Genomic DNA, 15,673 nt, shown 5'->3' on the forward strand with positions numbered 1-15,673 from the left:
TCAGCAGTTAGAGCTCCAGGCTACTGATGACAGGGCTGTGGGTTCGATACCCGGGCTCGGCAAGCGGCCACCATTGGGCCCTTGAGCGAGGCCCTTCACCCTCTCTGCTCCCCGGGCGCCGCAGAAATTGCTCACTGTCCACTGTGTGTGTTTCACTGGTCCAGCTGATCCAACTGTGTCCGACATCGTTCTCCTGGAGCGATGGAGCTTCATCCAGTACCATTAGGGGTTTAGGATCCAGACCTAATCACCCAACATCAATAATTGACCTCATTCGGTTCATGAGGCTGGGTGCAATCAAATCCTTGCAGCATAAAATCTACCTTCTACATCTAGCGTAAGGCCTTACTAGAAGAGGAGAGGCTGTTAAAGCACCGGCATGCCACTGACATGTTTATTCCTTTAATGGAAGTGGTTATTAATGTGTCATAAGCCTTAATAAATCTGCATTGTATGGTCCTCAGCGCTCACAAGTCATGCAGGTCAGAAATATATATATATATATATGAAAATCATGTGTAACTACTGAACAAGGTCACTTATTGAACACTGGCGTCGGTACAGACGAAGGTCTGCATGTCTGCTAGAGCCTTTTACCCAGTAATGTCTGAAGCTGGGTGGGAACCTCATTTATTTTACGCGTAGCTGAAAGTCTGAGACGTTGAACGTAAAGTTGCAGTTGATGTTTGAGGCCTGGGGTGGGGTTAACTGTTCTGCTGGTGTTTCAAGAAATGAGCCCAACATTTCAGCCTAACCCCTACCAAAAAAGTAATGACTGCTAGATTCAGAGGAACCCAAACAGTTCACTAGACAGCCCTTTCAGCTGCACACAGAGGTACGAATAAGGGAGACACTGGAGTGGAACTGGCCTACTAGGTAGCCAAACTTTCGTGCAGGAAAGGAAAGCGATGCACGGCTCGTGTGTGTGTGTGTGTGTGTGTGTGTGTATACATACATCTTGTATGCAGTCAGTGTGACATCGCATCGCTTTAGTGTTGCAGAAATCCCCCCCCCCCTCCCTTCCCCCGACGCCCCCCTCTTCCCCTCTTGACATTCACAAATCCAAAGGGCATGTGCATGTTACGAGCCCCGCTGTCTCTGAGAAGCGTGCTTGAACGAGAACCCCCTCCCCTCCCCTCCCCTCCCTCCGCTCCTCTCCCCTCGTAAAGGCGATCACACACTTCTGTGAGTAACGTTAACATGGCGCTTCGCTATGATCGCGCTGAGGAGATAAACAAGAGGAGGGAAAGGTTGAGGGGGGGTAGGCGCAATTATTATAAAAATCGCATTGAGAACCAATTCCCCACCCCCATCAAGACAAGCCAGACAAGCACCGAGGAGGAGGGGTCGCTCTTACGATCTGGAACAAAAAAATAAATACGTTCACTTCGACCCCGCTGCGAACCCACCCAAACACGCGCACGAGCCACGAACACACGCCGAAGGGTGTCCGAGCGGCGTCGTGCTGCGGGAACCAGCGGTTTCAATCCCCCAGTGTCCGGTCTGTTCACACTGAGACCCGAGGAGAGTCCGAGGCGGGCGGGCGAGAAGCGCGCGGCGACCTCATCGCATATTCACGCGCCGTTGTGGGCGTGTCCGCATCGGGCGGGCTCGACCAATGGTACGGAGGTGGGCGGGGCGAGGGCGTTCCGGTCGGTTCGGAAGAGAAGTTCCAGCAGCGGGAGCGCCAGCAGAGCTCAGAAAAGACAGCTAGAGAGGCAGGCGGCGGCGGCCAAGGGTGGCAGTACGACCCTCTTTTGAGGGGAGGGGGGGGTCCGATTATAACAAAAAAATAATAATATATATATATAACACACATATATGCATGCCCAGGCCGGTCCTATGCCGATCCTAGGTATTTTAGTAACCATCGAGCTATATATCTACACACTTCAAAATGCCTATTTTACTTTTCCTGATAGACACGTCCGCTTCTATGAATCAGCGCACTTATTTGGGTACGACGTATCTGGACATTGCTAAAGGCGCGGTTGAGATCTTTATGAAGGTAAAGCACAATTTTAAACCCCGACTTTTACCGCTTAACTGTTGTGCCTTGTTGGGAGTTTACAAAAAGGGGTCCCTGTGACAGGATCGGTCGAAACTAACGTGTATTGTTTCGTTTTCTTTAACAGCTGCGTGCCCGAGACCCGGCTAGTAGAGGCGACAGGTACATGCTAGTTACATTTGATGATCCACCATACGGAGTAAAGGTAAATAAATACTGCTAAAAATGCTTTGTATGTGGCTCGAGCGTAGATGTTGTTTTCTGACAGTGAGACTCTACTGTCCCTTTGGTCTCGTAGCATCGGGTCAGTCGGCCTCCCGGTGGCGGAAAAACGGCTCATTTTTGTTAAAAAACCCGCAGACCCGGAGCAGCGCAGCCTCTGAACATGGCGGACATTTTGCTTTTGTGTTGGGAGCTCTCGGGCGCTGAGATGGAGGCGGAGAGATTTATTATCTACCGTGACGCAGCGCGTGACGCGGTGGAGGGCCAGCGCGGCTCTGATTGGACAAGCGGCCTGTCAGCTCTGTCAAGCCCCTCCCCCTGCAGCGCGCCGGGCCCGACCTCCGCGCTCCCTCATTGGTCAATAAAGACTAAACAAATCAAACTGATTTGATTTGTGAAAAGCCATCAGTAAAGAAAATGAGAGTGCATTTGCACTCAGGGCATTCATTTCTTCCCTCCATGAGTTGATCTTTAGTTTCTTTTTTGTTTTCAATTTTTTCCCCTTTTATAAAAGATTGTCAGAGTCGATGCCCCGTTTTTAATAACCATCAATTTCCCGCCCTCTCCACCATTTCAGTACATGAACCACCCTCCCGTTTTTGAGACTCTCCCAATGTGTAATCCCTTGAAAGCAGACGACAGAATTGGCTTAAACCGAAGTGACATGATTTACATTGCTTACACAGGCAGCCTGACAGAGCAGGAGAAGTTCACACTGCACAGTGCTACATGCATAAGGGGACACTGACAAAAGCATCGTTTCCCCATCATGTTCAATTAAAAAAACTAAAATCTCAAATCGACTGATCGCGTGAATGAAATGTGGAGCTTGGTGATCAGAGAACTTGGTCCTTCACAGACAGTAACAAAGGCGCAGTGATCATACGCATCCTAACATTTCATGGCAGCGCAAAGGCCTTGGTGTGCCCAGCTCCCTCCCATAGCAGTATCCCTCTCTTTATGTTGCCTACCCACAAAGCATATGTAGCCATAATTAGGTCAGAGCCATGAACTCTGAATTGCACTGGAGACGAGTGGGACATGGCGAGCACATGGCGAGGCCGCTTGCTGTGTTTGGCTGCTTCCCCTTTTACATCTCTTGCATCATATGCCTAAAAAGGGCTCAGACTTTTTCTCACATTCTGGGCCGGGTATCTGGGCTCTGATACTTCTAATGCACACCTGCATTAACTAAACCTCGCGATGTGTCCTGTGTGTGACTGCTGGACTGTTGTTGAGACCTGTGGATGTGACATGCTGCTGCATGTGGGACTGTGTGTGTTCTTTATTTGCTGGTTGACATTGACAGTGAGAGTGGCTTCATTCCCAGGCAGTTCATTAGTGTTTTCTCACTGGCAGGTGGCCAGATTCTCTCTAGGGGGCTTTTCTACCCTTTACTCCCCCATACAGTCCTTCACTGGCCTATCTTCAAATGCCTCTAGCTGCCTTTCAAGAACCCCTTGACCTTATAGAGTACAGCACACTCTTATGCCTATGCATATGCATAGGCTAGGCCTCTATGATGGAGAAACCATAATCCGCCTTCTGATACCTAGCTCTGAATACATGCACGCATAATCCCGAATTCTTTGTCGCACCCTTCTGTTCGAGAGTTCGAGAGTGGACATTCGCAACCAGCAATTACTGTGCATTGTTTGTGTTCCTCGAAGCTGTCCGTTTCAGATTACTATTACGCGTTATAAGATGCAATGGCTCGCTTACATAAGCACTAAGCCCTGTGCGTGCTATTCATGGACAGCTCGTCCCTCCCACCTGTTTAAAAACACTCTTCTCAACCAAGCTTTACCCAGTCTGAATTAGCCACCACGCTAACCCAGTTCTCAACAACAATGCACTGTGCGAGAGAGCCAGCGGAGCAAGATAGAATCTGGCTACAGTGTCTGAGAGAGTGGCTTTTTTATTTCCTGTCAATTATTCATGAGATTTTCAGCAGCTAATCAGTGAAGAGCTCCAGTGAGCCTCTGGCCCTGACAAAGCTCTCTTTTCCTGTCTGTGTGCTCCACTTGTAGTCTCATTCCTAGACAAGCACAACATTATTCTTAGCCCTGCCCATTTTCTGAAGTTGATGTTTTCTGTTCTGTCATAGATTATACTCTCCAAAAAAAAAAAAACACACTCTCCTTGGCCAGAGCGCTGGTTATCAGTTTATGGTTGCAGATATACCTCTACTGGATAAATGCTTGGGATGAAAGCCTGCAGCCACACGAGAGACCACTGCTATACGTTGATATATTGGGAAAATGTTTGAACTGGGGAAAGCCTTTGACCTTTTGCACATAAACATTAGGTGAAAGTTTCCAGTGTGTGTCCAGACCAGTGTAGGTGTATGTTACCTGCAGTACTTTCAGTTTTACAGTGCTCACCAAGTACCCAGCCCATAACCATAGTGGCCTTATCGCCTGGGATGTTTACCATCCACACTACCTCAAGTCTAATCTTGCTCTGAATCAGGCCACTGAAGGGGAAGGTTTTTATTTTCAGCCCGCCTCACAGGTAGGCTAAACAACCGAGCTCAAATCCACATTAATACCACTTAATTCTGGGGTCCAGCCTAGCGTTTCAAGTGGTTTGGGCACATTCTAAGCACCCCTCCAAGTGGTTGCCATCCAAGCATGGAGAGGGGCAGGGAATGCCGGGAAAGGTCTTGTAAGGTTGCAGGGTCACGGCCTTCTTCTCATATGCAGAGGTACTTAAACTTGTAATAGTGGCAAGTCCCTCAACACGTCTGAGGGACAGCGTTGAGTTATCTCTCCGCACATGGCAAGCACCACCCAGCAGGCCTGAACTACAGATACATGCCCAGATACAAGCCTCCGTTAGAATATCCTTGTCGTGTTTTGGGCCTCAGCGTTCAAGTCAAGCTGTGCACAACTCTGAGAAAATGAGCTACAAAGCTTGTTTGTCCAGGTAACATGGTTATTTGTTCATGAAACATATGCATGAAATGAATGCAAATAAACAATAAATTGTGATTTGATGCACTTTCAAAGCTTGAGCCCTTTCAGGAATGCCAGTTTTTACAGCTCCCATTTAATACCTGGTTTATCTAATCAGTCCTTCATTAAAGCAAACAGGTGAGCAGCTGGTGGAACTGAACTGATCCATATAGTGGCAGGAGTTCACTGAGAAGTCGAGAACCAAACCTGTATTCCTCTAAACAAAAAATCCATCACCTCACTGACTGCAAACACATGCTGACTACTGCTGTATCATTGCTTATTTGTATTACTTCTGATGTTATGTAAGGTTTTATATACTGTGTTAAACTACAGGTACTATTTAAAAAACTAGAGTTAAACAATTTCTATTACATTACGTTTACGGCATTCAGCCGATGCTCTAAACCAGAGTAACTTACAAGGTAACCGGCGTTACAGAGGTGGGCCAGTGTAGTGTTAAGAGTCTAGCCCAAGGCCTCTTATGGATGAAGTGCAGCACAGTCACCCAAATAGGGAATCGGACCTCTGTGTCCCACATGGTGTGGCAGTTATTCCCGATTCTCAGTTGTTTGACTAGCATCATCACTGGTTTGAGCAGATATTATTTATTTATTTATTATTATTTTGTACATTTTGCTAATGAATTTTCTAGTTTTGCCTTTATCAGTAAAGTTTCTATTTTCAGAAAGAAATCACATTTAGAGGAACAACACCCCCCTCCCCCCCATTTGGGCAGTGGTGGCTCAGCGGTTAGAGCGCCGGGATATCGATAACAGGGTTGTGGGTTCGATTCCCGGGCTCGGCAAGCTGCCACTGTTCGGCCCTTTAGCAAGGCCCTTTACCCTCTCTGCTCCCCGGGCGCTGGAGTTGGCTGCCCACCGCTCTGGGTGTGTGTGTGTACTCACTGCCCCTAACACATGTGTGTGTGTGAGTGTGTGTTCACTACCAGATGGGTTAAATGCGGAGGACACATTTCACTGAACAGTGTACACTGTACAGTGACAAAAACGTGCACCTTTACCTTTACCTTTACCCTGGATTCACCATGTGTCTGGGTTCGCTCAACCAAACCACTGATCTGTGACCAGTTTGGCTCATTTGCCAAGAACAGTGAAGATTAAGGAAAAGGCCAAAGTAACCTGATCCTGGAGCGACGCTGCCATAGAGGGGGTGGTTACTCTTGGGAGTGCTTAACCCGTGTGCCTCAGCCGTGTGAGTCCACTCCGGGCCATCACGTGCCCTGATCTGCCAGGGCGATTCCTGCTCCTCCATCGCCCGAGCTGTATTTGTACGGGCGGGCAGATTCCTCATAACTGCAGCTTTACAGGGAACAAGTCCTTATCTGTCAGTTTATGTGGTGCAGCTCATTTGTTCTGGCCACCTGTCCCACGTTTGGATAAGGAAGACAGAGTCGCGGGTGGATTGAGCTTTACTGGCAATGTGTCTCTTTTCCTGCTTCTCTCTGAAAGAAAACAGTTTTAATTATGTTCTGAACTAACTGCAGACAGAGCGCTGTTTCTATCTGCTGATCGAGGGGAATTGAGTTGTGCTTTGCTTTACTTCTTGAAATACAAGAATGAGAATGAGATGCTAACTCATATACATACATATATATATATATGTGTGTGTGTGTGTGTTTATATGTATGAGCTTTTATCAGCTCTACCATATAGGAGCACTTTGCAGTTCTCTAATTACTGACTGTAGTGCATCTGTTTCAGGGTGGTGGGTCATTCTCAGCACTGCAGTGACACTGTGTGTTTGTGTGTGTTGTGCTGGTTCGAGTGGATCAGACACAGCAGTGCTGCTGTCCACTTGCTTATATATATAATATATAACTTGCAATATTTATTTTTTCTGCAGTTTATATTGCAATATTAAAATATAAAGGAATCTTCACCAGATTTACCCAGATGTCAGTTATTCAGCATGTCATAATGTTAATAAGGCCTACCGTTTATCCAAGAATGGAGTGAAATAAATTATACTGGGCAGATATAACCTGCCTCAGGTAGATTTGCAATGGATGTATAAGCAGCAAAAAAGTTGCAGCATGACATGTTTCAAATATATATTCACACACACACACACAGTACTGTGCACACATGTTATTCACCCAAGCATGTTGTTTAAAGACAACAAATATTTTCAAACCATTATGTTTGCTTGTAAAACCAAGATCACATTAGATCAAATACATTCAGCATATTTTCAGTCAAAAATAACAAGAATTTCTCATTTTAAAGAAAATAGGTGAAATCTTGACATCTAGAGCTCATCAAATTGCTATATTACACACCATATATACTGCATACCATATTATAGTGTTATTAGTGTTTTGCTTATTAAAAATAACATGAAACAACATGTGTATTAGATGTGAACTGTTTAAGGTTACAATTGCTGTTACAGTTAGGGTTACAATTGCTGTTACAGGGTTACAGTTACTCCTACTGTTACAGTCTCAGTGTTATAATAATATTTTTTAAATAGAGTCCACAGTTACAATAATGCATAAAGTATCTATACAGGATAGCTGTGAATGCAGTTTTGAGCAAAAGAGAATGGCCAGTGCAAAATAAGCAGTAGTGAAGTGTCCAGTGGAGATGCTTTGGGAATAATGAATTAAAGCGCAGAATTGCTGCAGGACGAACTGACCTGCACTGGGACCTCAACAGTCTGCTGCTCAGTCTACTCCTGTACACTGTCTCTGTGGTGTTTTCTATGTTTTATAGAGTGGGTGGGAGAGGTTCTTCATGATCATGAACATCCTTGCCTCTATCCTCTATATCCTATATTTTCCACCATCGTCTTCACTTTGTCCAGTGTAGCCCCAATGACTGAGCTGGCCTTTCTTGTTATAGCGTAAAGTCGAGCGTTCTTCACTGTAAGACTGCTGCCCCAGCACAAAACAGCATGAAAAAATGACACTTGACACCACAGGCTCATAGAAAGTTCTCAGCCGCTGACCGATTCTTTTAGACTTTTTAGACCATTTTTTGGCTTTTCTGAGAGCAGCAACACTGTCTGTTTTGGCTGTATTGTGTTCGACATGAAAGGCTTTGAGAAGCATTGAGTCAGTGCGCTGCAGGTCTGATTGTCATTGCGCTGCTTTGTGGTGCTTCTATGAAAGACATCTGAGGCCTTCCTTTGACTCTGCGTTTGAGAGTCTTTTCCCCTCTTTCATTTCCCTTTTCCCCTTCTGCTTCAGTAGAGACGACAGTCATTAAAGAACAGGCTCTGATTGCAGTCACACTTCTACAGAGGTGATAAATTGTTAATGCAGAGGAAAATGAACAAGGAGTGGCAGAAAAATATCGAATTTCTCTGCTACTCAAACGACTGAGCGCCACTGAAGAGGTATATTATTAAGGGTGGGCAATATGACTACTTTATGACTATATAGTTCTATAGTAATATCGTGTAATAGTGTATAGTAATGTGCAACACAGTCGGACAGATTATGTGATTATCAGTGTTTTACTCACTTTATTTACAAAGATGTAAATGTACATCATAAAACCAAACTGTCATACAAAAAAATCCACATTGAGGAGCTTGATGGCAAACTCTCTTGTTAAGAAGCCAAAATAGATTTTTTTATACTGTTTTTAAACATGTTTGGTCACACAGGCAAGTCTTGATGCTAGTACACACACTTTGGCCAATATATTATAATACGTGACCTAACGTGGCTCAGCCAATCTACAATATAAACAGATAGAAAAGATTGAAGAGAGATAATTTTCCTACTTTTTGTTGATGTAATAGAATTAAGATTATCCACTCAGTGCATCCATGTAGTTGGTGTCAAGCCCTGAAACTGCCTGTATGTGGCTATATGGATACTTTCACTTTAGATTTTTCCCTCTTGCAATAAGGAGATTAAAGTTATCCTCATGTGTGATATTGATTATTGATTATTGTTTTTTTTTTTACACAAAATAATGATTTTTACATTTGTTGCTCAGTTTGACTAAACAGCACTTATGCTTTTTATATTAGACTTCATGGCTATGATTGTGAGATTGCTGAGTGTTGGTCATTATTATGCATTCGCTTGTTAACAGTGACTGTTACTGAGTACTGAATGTGTACGAATACCACACAATACATGGACAGATGCCTGTTGGGAAACGCCTCTGTAACTTTAAATAGCATGCCAGATGTTTTGCTTCTAGCACTGTTCATAGCACTTGTACTTCCGTTTTATGAGCCTGGATCAATTTTTGCTTTTCTGAGCATAATGTGAATATCTCCTGATAGGTGACCACCTTCAAAAGAGATTTCTGATAGTATTTATTCAATGTGGCACCATTGGTACTTTCAAAAATGTTCCAGCTTACTGTACGTTGCAACAGGCATATTGTCGGTGTCATGCAAAAAACTCATATTTCCAAAATGGCAGCTTTACAGGAGAAGGAAAAAACCTTCTTAACTTTCAGTGGAAGTCAATGTAAAAAGATTTCACTTGAAGTGATCGTTTCTATTGGTCCTTTCATCATGACATTTTGGACACAATGTAAAACGCATGGGGATACTAGGTTTTGCGTGACATTGTGTGGTGAATTGATCTTGTGATATGTATCACGCTTCACTTCACGTCTCGTGAAATCATGTTTCTTGCCACATCTCCCACCCCTACATACAGGTTTCTTGTCCTTGTTTGTTTTTATTTTGGGACTGGAGGACACAGGGGAGTCCTTCAGTCCCAAAATGTCAAGTTTGTGTTCTAGTGTGCGAACCACCCACATACACAGTGTGATAGTGCTGAGCTGACTCAAGCTGAACCACTCTATGATCTGACCTGTTAAATAGGCCGGTCTCAAGGGAGCCTACCATTTGCATATAATGTGGCCATTTACTCTGACTGAAGATTTCAATTTCACTTTGTTTTTTTCAAAAATAGTCTTATCCAGACCTTAGGAGTCATTAACCACTCCTTTATTCCTGGCAAATGAATACATGATGCGCGTTTTTAAGCATACAGTACAGTAATGGCTGCTGTTATGAGGACTAATGTGGGTCAGGGAGAGCCAGACGCACAGCCGCCCTGCTGAAATGATTTTGGAGGAGAGCAGAACAAATCAAATCATGGGCTGAATCTTCAGACTGTATCACTGAACTCTAGGCTGCCTAAACATGTTCACACACACAGATATGCTCTATACACACACACACTCACTGCACAGCTTATCCTGTCTGTCTCATTGGATCCTGTCCACTCTCTGTTCCTCCTCTCTCGCTCACTGGCTCATTCTCTCACACACATTTAGGCAGCATAGTAGTGCTTACCATGCGCTTGGTAAGCCTGCAGGTCATCTGTAGATTAAGCATAATGCCGTAACACTAAGGCACTTGACCTCGCTGGAGGAAACGGTGCGAGCAGCCACTGTTGCTTAGCTGAAATGAGGATTCGGAGGCTTTGTCTATATACAAAGCGCCTCTCCACAGGCAGCTGGCTGCATTCGTTTGCGCTGGTCTGTGTTAGCTTTGATCTCGTTTTATAGTAAATGTCATCCGATGCCTCGTGTGAGGCCGCATGTGTTTATGTCTTCACCGCACTGCAGTGTGACCTAATGCTCTCCCTAACTGCTCATGCAATGCTTGTAGTGTCGTGTGACACCTTTTTCTATGTGTGTGTGTTTGCAACCTAGGCTGGCTGGAAAGAGAACCATGCCACATTCATGAGTGAACTGAAGAACTTGCAGGCATCTGGACTGACCACTCTGGGTAACGCTCTCCGAGCAGCCTTTGACCTGCTCAATCTTAACAGGCTGGTCTCTGGCATAGACAACTATGGCCAGGTATGAATGACACCTCACATGAGTCAGAAAAGTAAACACCACATCAAAATCATGGCCTATTGTGAGGCACCTAACACAACATACACATCAGAAGTAACTCCTAGAGGTTATATAGCATTATGGACTACATATTAATGCATTACAACTAGGGATGCACCGATTCAGCTTTTACAGTTCCGATACCAATACATAAACTTTGCATATCGGTCTATACCCGATACGAGTCTGATACCGTTGGTGAATTAATAAACCGTATACCTCACAATGTAAGAGAGACTTCAGGCATCAGGATTAATTTAAACATTACTTTATATAATATAATAAATTAACTTAATTAAATTAAATTACCATTTGTCATTTATTTATTTGTACATTTAGTGCAGTCTCACACCAACCAATTTAAGTGAAAGGATCGGTTCCATAGATCGACCTAATTATCCAATACCCATTCCAGCTAATTTAGTTAATATCAGGACCGATATCTGATCCTAATATCGGATCGGTGCATCCCTAATTACAACCTTCAGTAAGTCCTTTAAGAATCCTCTAAATTTAGCAAGTAATGCTAATTAAAAAAGACAAATGTTCAAAATGTACCCTATTCCACAGGGTCCCTATATGTATATGTTTTAAATTTATTGTTTTTGTAATGCCAAGATATTTAGCCTACAACATTCATACTAAAATTATACCAAGTGCTTATTGAATGAGGTGCAAAACAGGACATACACAAGTCTTGGAGACACAGCTGGCCTCTAAGAAACTTCTATGGGATGAATAGAGATTGGAAAATAGTCTTGTAAAAGGAATTATGAATGATGTTTTTGGTACATAAACCCTCACAAATGCAAGACAAACGTACAATATGAAGCTTTAAAGCAGTATGCTTTAACACTGACTTTACCCTGTGCCTGAATAAGTCTGAGACTAAGTGCTGACCCCTACAGTATGGATGGAGAGAACACGTCCAAGTAAAGACCTATTTTCACTCTACTGTATCAGGCTTGCATAAAAAGCCTCATTTCCCAACTCAACGACTCATTCAGGCTAGGAAAAGAAAAAGCCATATGTCTGTTTTATGTTAGTAGTCAAATGTTGAACCCTAAGCAGTAAAAGAGCAGTTGTTGCGTTACAGGAAAGCACAGCAAGAGAGTGTTTTTCTTCCCCTCCAGGGTCGGAACCCCTTTTTCCTGGAGCCGTCAGTCATCATCACCATAACTGACGGGAACAAGCTAACTCACAGCTCCGGAGTGCCGGACGAGGTGAGGATCAGTGCTGCTCTCACTTGGGCTCTTTTTCTTCAAACTTCACCCTCAGAAGCAGTTAGCCTTAGCACAGTGGCCTGAGGCACCTTTTTCTCACTTCTCCCAAATCCCGTTCCCCCCCACCCCCTCCTCAGCTCCACCTTCCGCTCAACTCTCCTCTGCCTGGCAGTGAGCTGACCAAGGAGCCGTTCCGCTGGGACCAGAGGCTCTTTGCTCTGGTGCTGCGGCTACCTGGGGCTGCCGTGCCTGACAGCGAGCAGCTTGGCAGTGTGCCCAGCGACGAGTCCGCCATCACGCAGATGTGCGAGGTCACGGGAGGTAAGAGGCAAGGTTAACTAAAGTAAAATAGGAATGATAAAGCCTTGAAGGAGAGGGATGCAAACTGCCTTTCTGAGGAGTATGTCAAAGTACACCACCATTAGTATGCGCCCAGCATTACTGTTGAATAGTACGGGGGAGTAAAATGAAAATATGGAGCCAGACATTTGGTATAAGTATACATTTCTTTGTGTGGTAATGTGTGATATGGTGTTGTCTGATGTGGTGACAAATGGGAAGTGCTAGTTCTAACACAAAAGGTAAATGAGCACATTTGGGGCTCGTTGAGTATGAGGTCTGCACAGGCTCGTTTTTTAAAGTGTATTCATCTTTGCATAGTTGAACAATGAGATTCTGTGAAACTGACGTACTGTTAACCTCAAACATAGTATAACCAGCATAACCAAAATTATGATGAAATTATTATATTTATACCCACCCTTTAGCTGTAATGTTGTTAAAAACTGCAGTCACTTCAGGAGAAGATGGGGGGTTTGAGTTACGTTTAGTCAATTGTCTGAGACAGTCTTTGCCATGGCTGTGCATCAGTAACACAGGAAAGCAGCACATCACCACCAGACTCCAGAACCAGGCCTTATGACCACATACTTTACTGTGCCAATGTCTGAAGAAGCCTCAAAAGCACTGCAGAAAATCAAGTCCCTGAACGTTTGCATAAGACTATGTGTGGCATACTGCTTTAAGAAGTGGTTCTTAAACTAATTCTCAGGGCCATATATATATATATATATGTATAGGGATTTAAGATCAAGCTAAAAAATGTGTCTCGTCTAGGCGGGTCCTGCAGACTGATTTGAGAACAACAGGAATAAAGAACATTTTAGTATTAATGTTATTGAGCGGTCTTATACCCTACCACTATGGTCCGGGGGTCACAAGTTCCTGAGCAAGGCCACTTTTTCAGAATGGGTCCGAGAGAGACACAATTGGCCGTGCCAATTCTCTCCGGGGGGTAAATGGGGATCTCTTCCTTCATCACTCTTAAAGCAGTGTTGGCCGGCACAGGTATCTTTTAGCTGGTGACGTGGAGCTGCAGACCCCGGAGCCTTCCTCTGAGTGCATCAGCATGTATTGGAGGAGATGAATTAGGTCCTTACCCTCCTCGTGTTTGGAGCATTGATAGTGCTGGGTATGGTTATGAATGGGTGGCAGTACCAAATTAGGAGAAAAATGGAAAAAATAATTTACAGATAGAAAAAAAAATTATTGTCGTTGTGCCTCTAATTTTACAGATTACGTATCAGATTTCCTGATTTTTATTTTTTAATATCCTTCTTTGTGCTGCATTGTGTGATTCTTTCTGGTCTCAGGTGAGCTCAGCCTCCCACCTGTGGTGTAAACGGCAGCCTCAAAGTTACTCAGGGTTTGACATTGTTCTAAATCAGCCTGGTGGTTTACCGCAGATGATGGTACACTGCGGGTGAACGCAAAAGTGGAACTGTGAAAGTACCAAACCAAAAAACTATAGACAGCGTATGAGTCAGCTGTCAGCTGAACTCTGACCTGTAGCTGATGTCTGCTGACGCTCATTGTTGTTATTGGATATGACAGTTACACAGTCAGCCAGGCTGGTTATTCAAAGCTGTCATGGTTGTGTGAAAAGACTATGGTCATCGATATTAATAGTGTTGGGATTTCTCACACACACGCCATGATTGTTTTGTAGGGTAGCAGTTTTCACCTGTTTATGTTCTGTCTGTGTTCTCCTCAAGGTCGATCGTACTGTGTTAGAACACAACGGATGCTGAACCAGTGTTTGGAGTCTCTGGTACAAAAGGTTCTGAGTGGAGTTGTGATTAATTTTGAGAAGACTGGTCCAGATCCTCCTCCTGTAGGTGAAGGTAGGCATCCAGAGAAAGGCACCTTAGGGTGTTTTTACAGTGCCTCATTAAGAGCTGTGAGTCAGTTCACTAGCATTGCCAGTGCTCCCTAACCAAATGAGGGTTACATAAACCCTCTTCATCTTCATCACAGTAATTTAACTAGAGGTAGCTTTCCACACTGCTGCCTGGTTAAATGGATAATGTGTGTCCATAAAGATCATCTCATGCGTTATTTGTACTTTTTTGGACTCACATCTTTTGGACAACATCTTAATCAGACAATCTTATCTAAAAGGCTTTTCTTGCAGTAAAACAGCACAAAAAAAGTACACCCCCTGAGTCAGAAAACATTGATAATGATACGGTATAACTCCTTTATATCATAAAGCATAATAGTGCACCATGTACTTGCATGAAAGTGATTTTTTTACTGTCTCACTTCAATTCAAAATACAAAAATGATTTCTGCATACATATTGTACATTGAAACGGTGTATGAAGTGTCTATGCAATCTGAGTGGTTTAATGTTGAAGTAATAGTTCAATTTCTACATTTAAAAAAAAATTGTAATATTATTATTATATAAATATTTTGTAATAGACTTGCTTATAACAAACAGCACCGGTCCAAGTTCGCACACATCTGGTTCAATGTGTGCTGATCAACATCTAAAAACATTTGATCCAAAAGCTAGCATGGCCTCTCAAAAAAAAGAAGGCAGTAGGACACATGGGCATCCACTGTAGTTAGGGGGGGAGGGGGGTTTGTGAAGTATGTTAATGTAATGTAATGTTCATTTAGCAATAAATAACCTATATGACCAAATCATTAACTTATACCTACATGAAACACCCTGTGGATACCCGTGTGTCCCCAGTGTCCTTTTTTAAAAAAGCAAAAATATGGTCACCCTAGCATTTGGATGCAGAAATGCACCCTAGCCACGACATCCTAACTACTCATTGTGTGTCCCCAGTGTCCTCTTTTTTTGAAAGCAAAAATATAAAAAATATGGTACTAGCATTTAGATATAAATATTTGTAAGATGATGTTCAACACATGTCCAAACTTTTGGCTGGTGCTGTACTTGTCTAGACACCAGGGATGCAATAGTAAGATGTGATGTTATCTGCTGATGCTGTAACCTCAGCATTTATAAGATGTAGAAATTGAGACTCAAAGCAAGATTAGACAGATATTTAAGCACAGTACATAAGTGTCACTTAAACCTGACTTCTGAAGAATATT

General features: G+C 43.5%; 1 protein-coding gene across 1 annotated transcript in view; it reads left to right on the forward strand.

The window, feature by feature from the left end:
• The first annotated feature begins 1,682 nt into the window (after positions 1–1,682).
• ints6l (integrator complex subunit 6 like) overlaps positions 1,683–15,673 on the forward strand; it is a 30,445-nt gene continuing 16,454 nt past the window's right edge. The window contains exons 1-6 of the mRNA XM_072662986.1: positions 1,683–2,008; positions 2,136–2,213; positions 10,848–10,997; positions 12,170–12,259; positions 12,397–12,580; positions 14,314–14,442. Of these exons, the coding sequence (XP_072519087.1) occupies positions 1,898–2,008; positions 2,136–2,213; positions 10,848–10,997; positions 12,170–12,259; positions 12,397–12,580; positions 14,314–14,442 (742 nt within the window). The 5' untranslated portion in view covers positions 1,683–1,897. The remainder of the gene's footprint in view (positions 2,009–2,135; positions 2,214–10,847; positions 10,998–12,169; positions 12,260–12,396; positions 12,581–14,313; positions 14,443–15,673) is intronic.

The sequence above is a fragment of the Salminus brasiliensis genome, chromosome 19 (assembly GCF_030463535.1).
Source record: "Salminus brasiliensis chromosome 19, fSalBra1.hap2, whole genome shotgun sequence".
In the NCBI taxonomy this organism is placed as follows: Eukaryota; Metazoa; Chordata; class Actinopteri; order Characiformes; family Bryconidae; genus Salminus; species Salminus brasiliensis.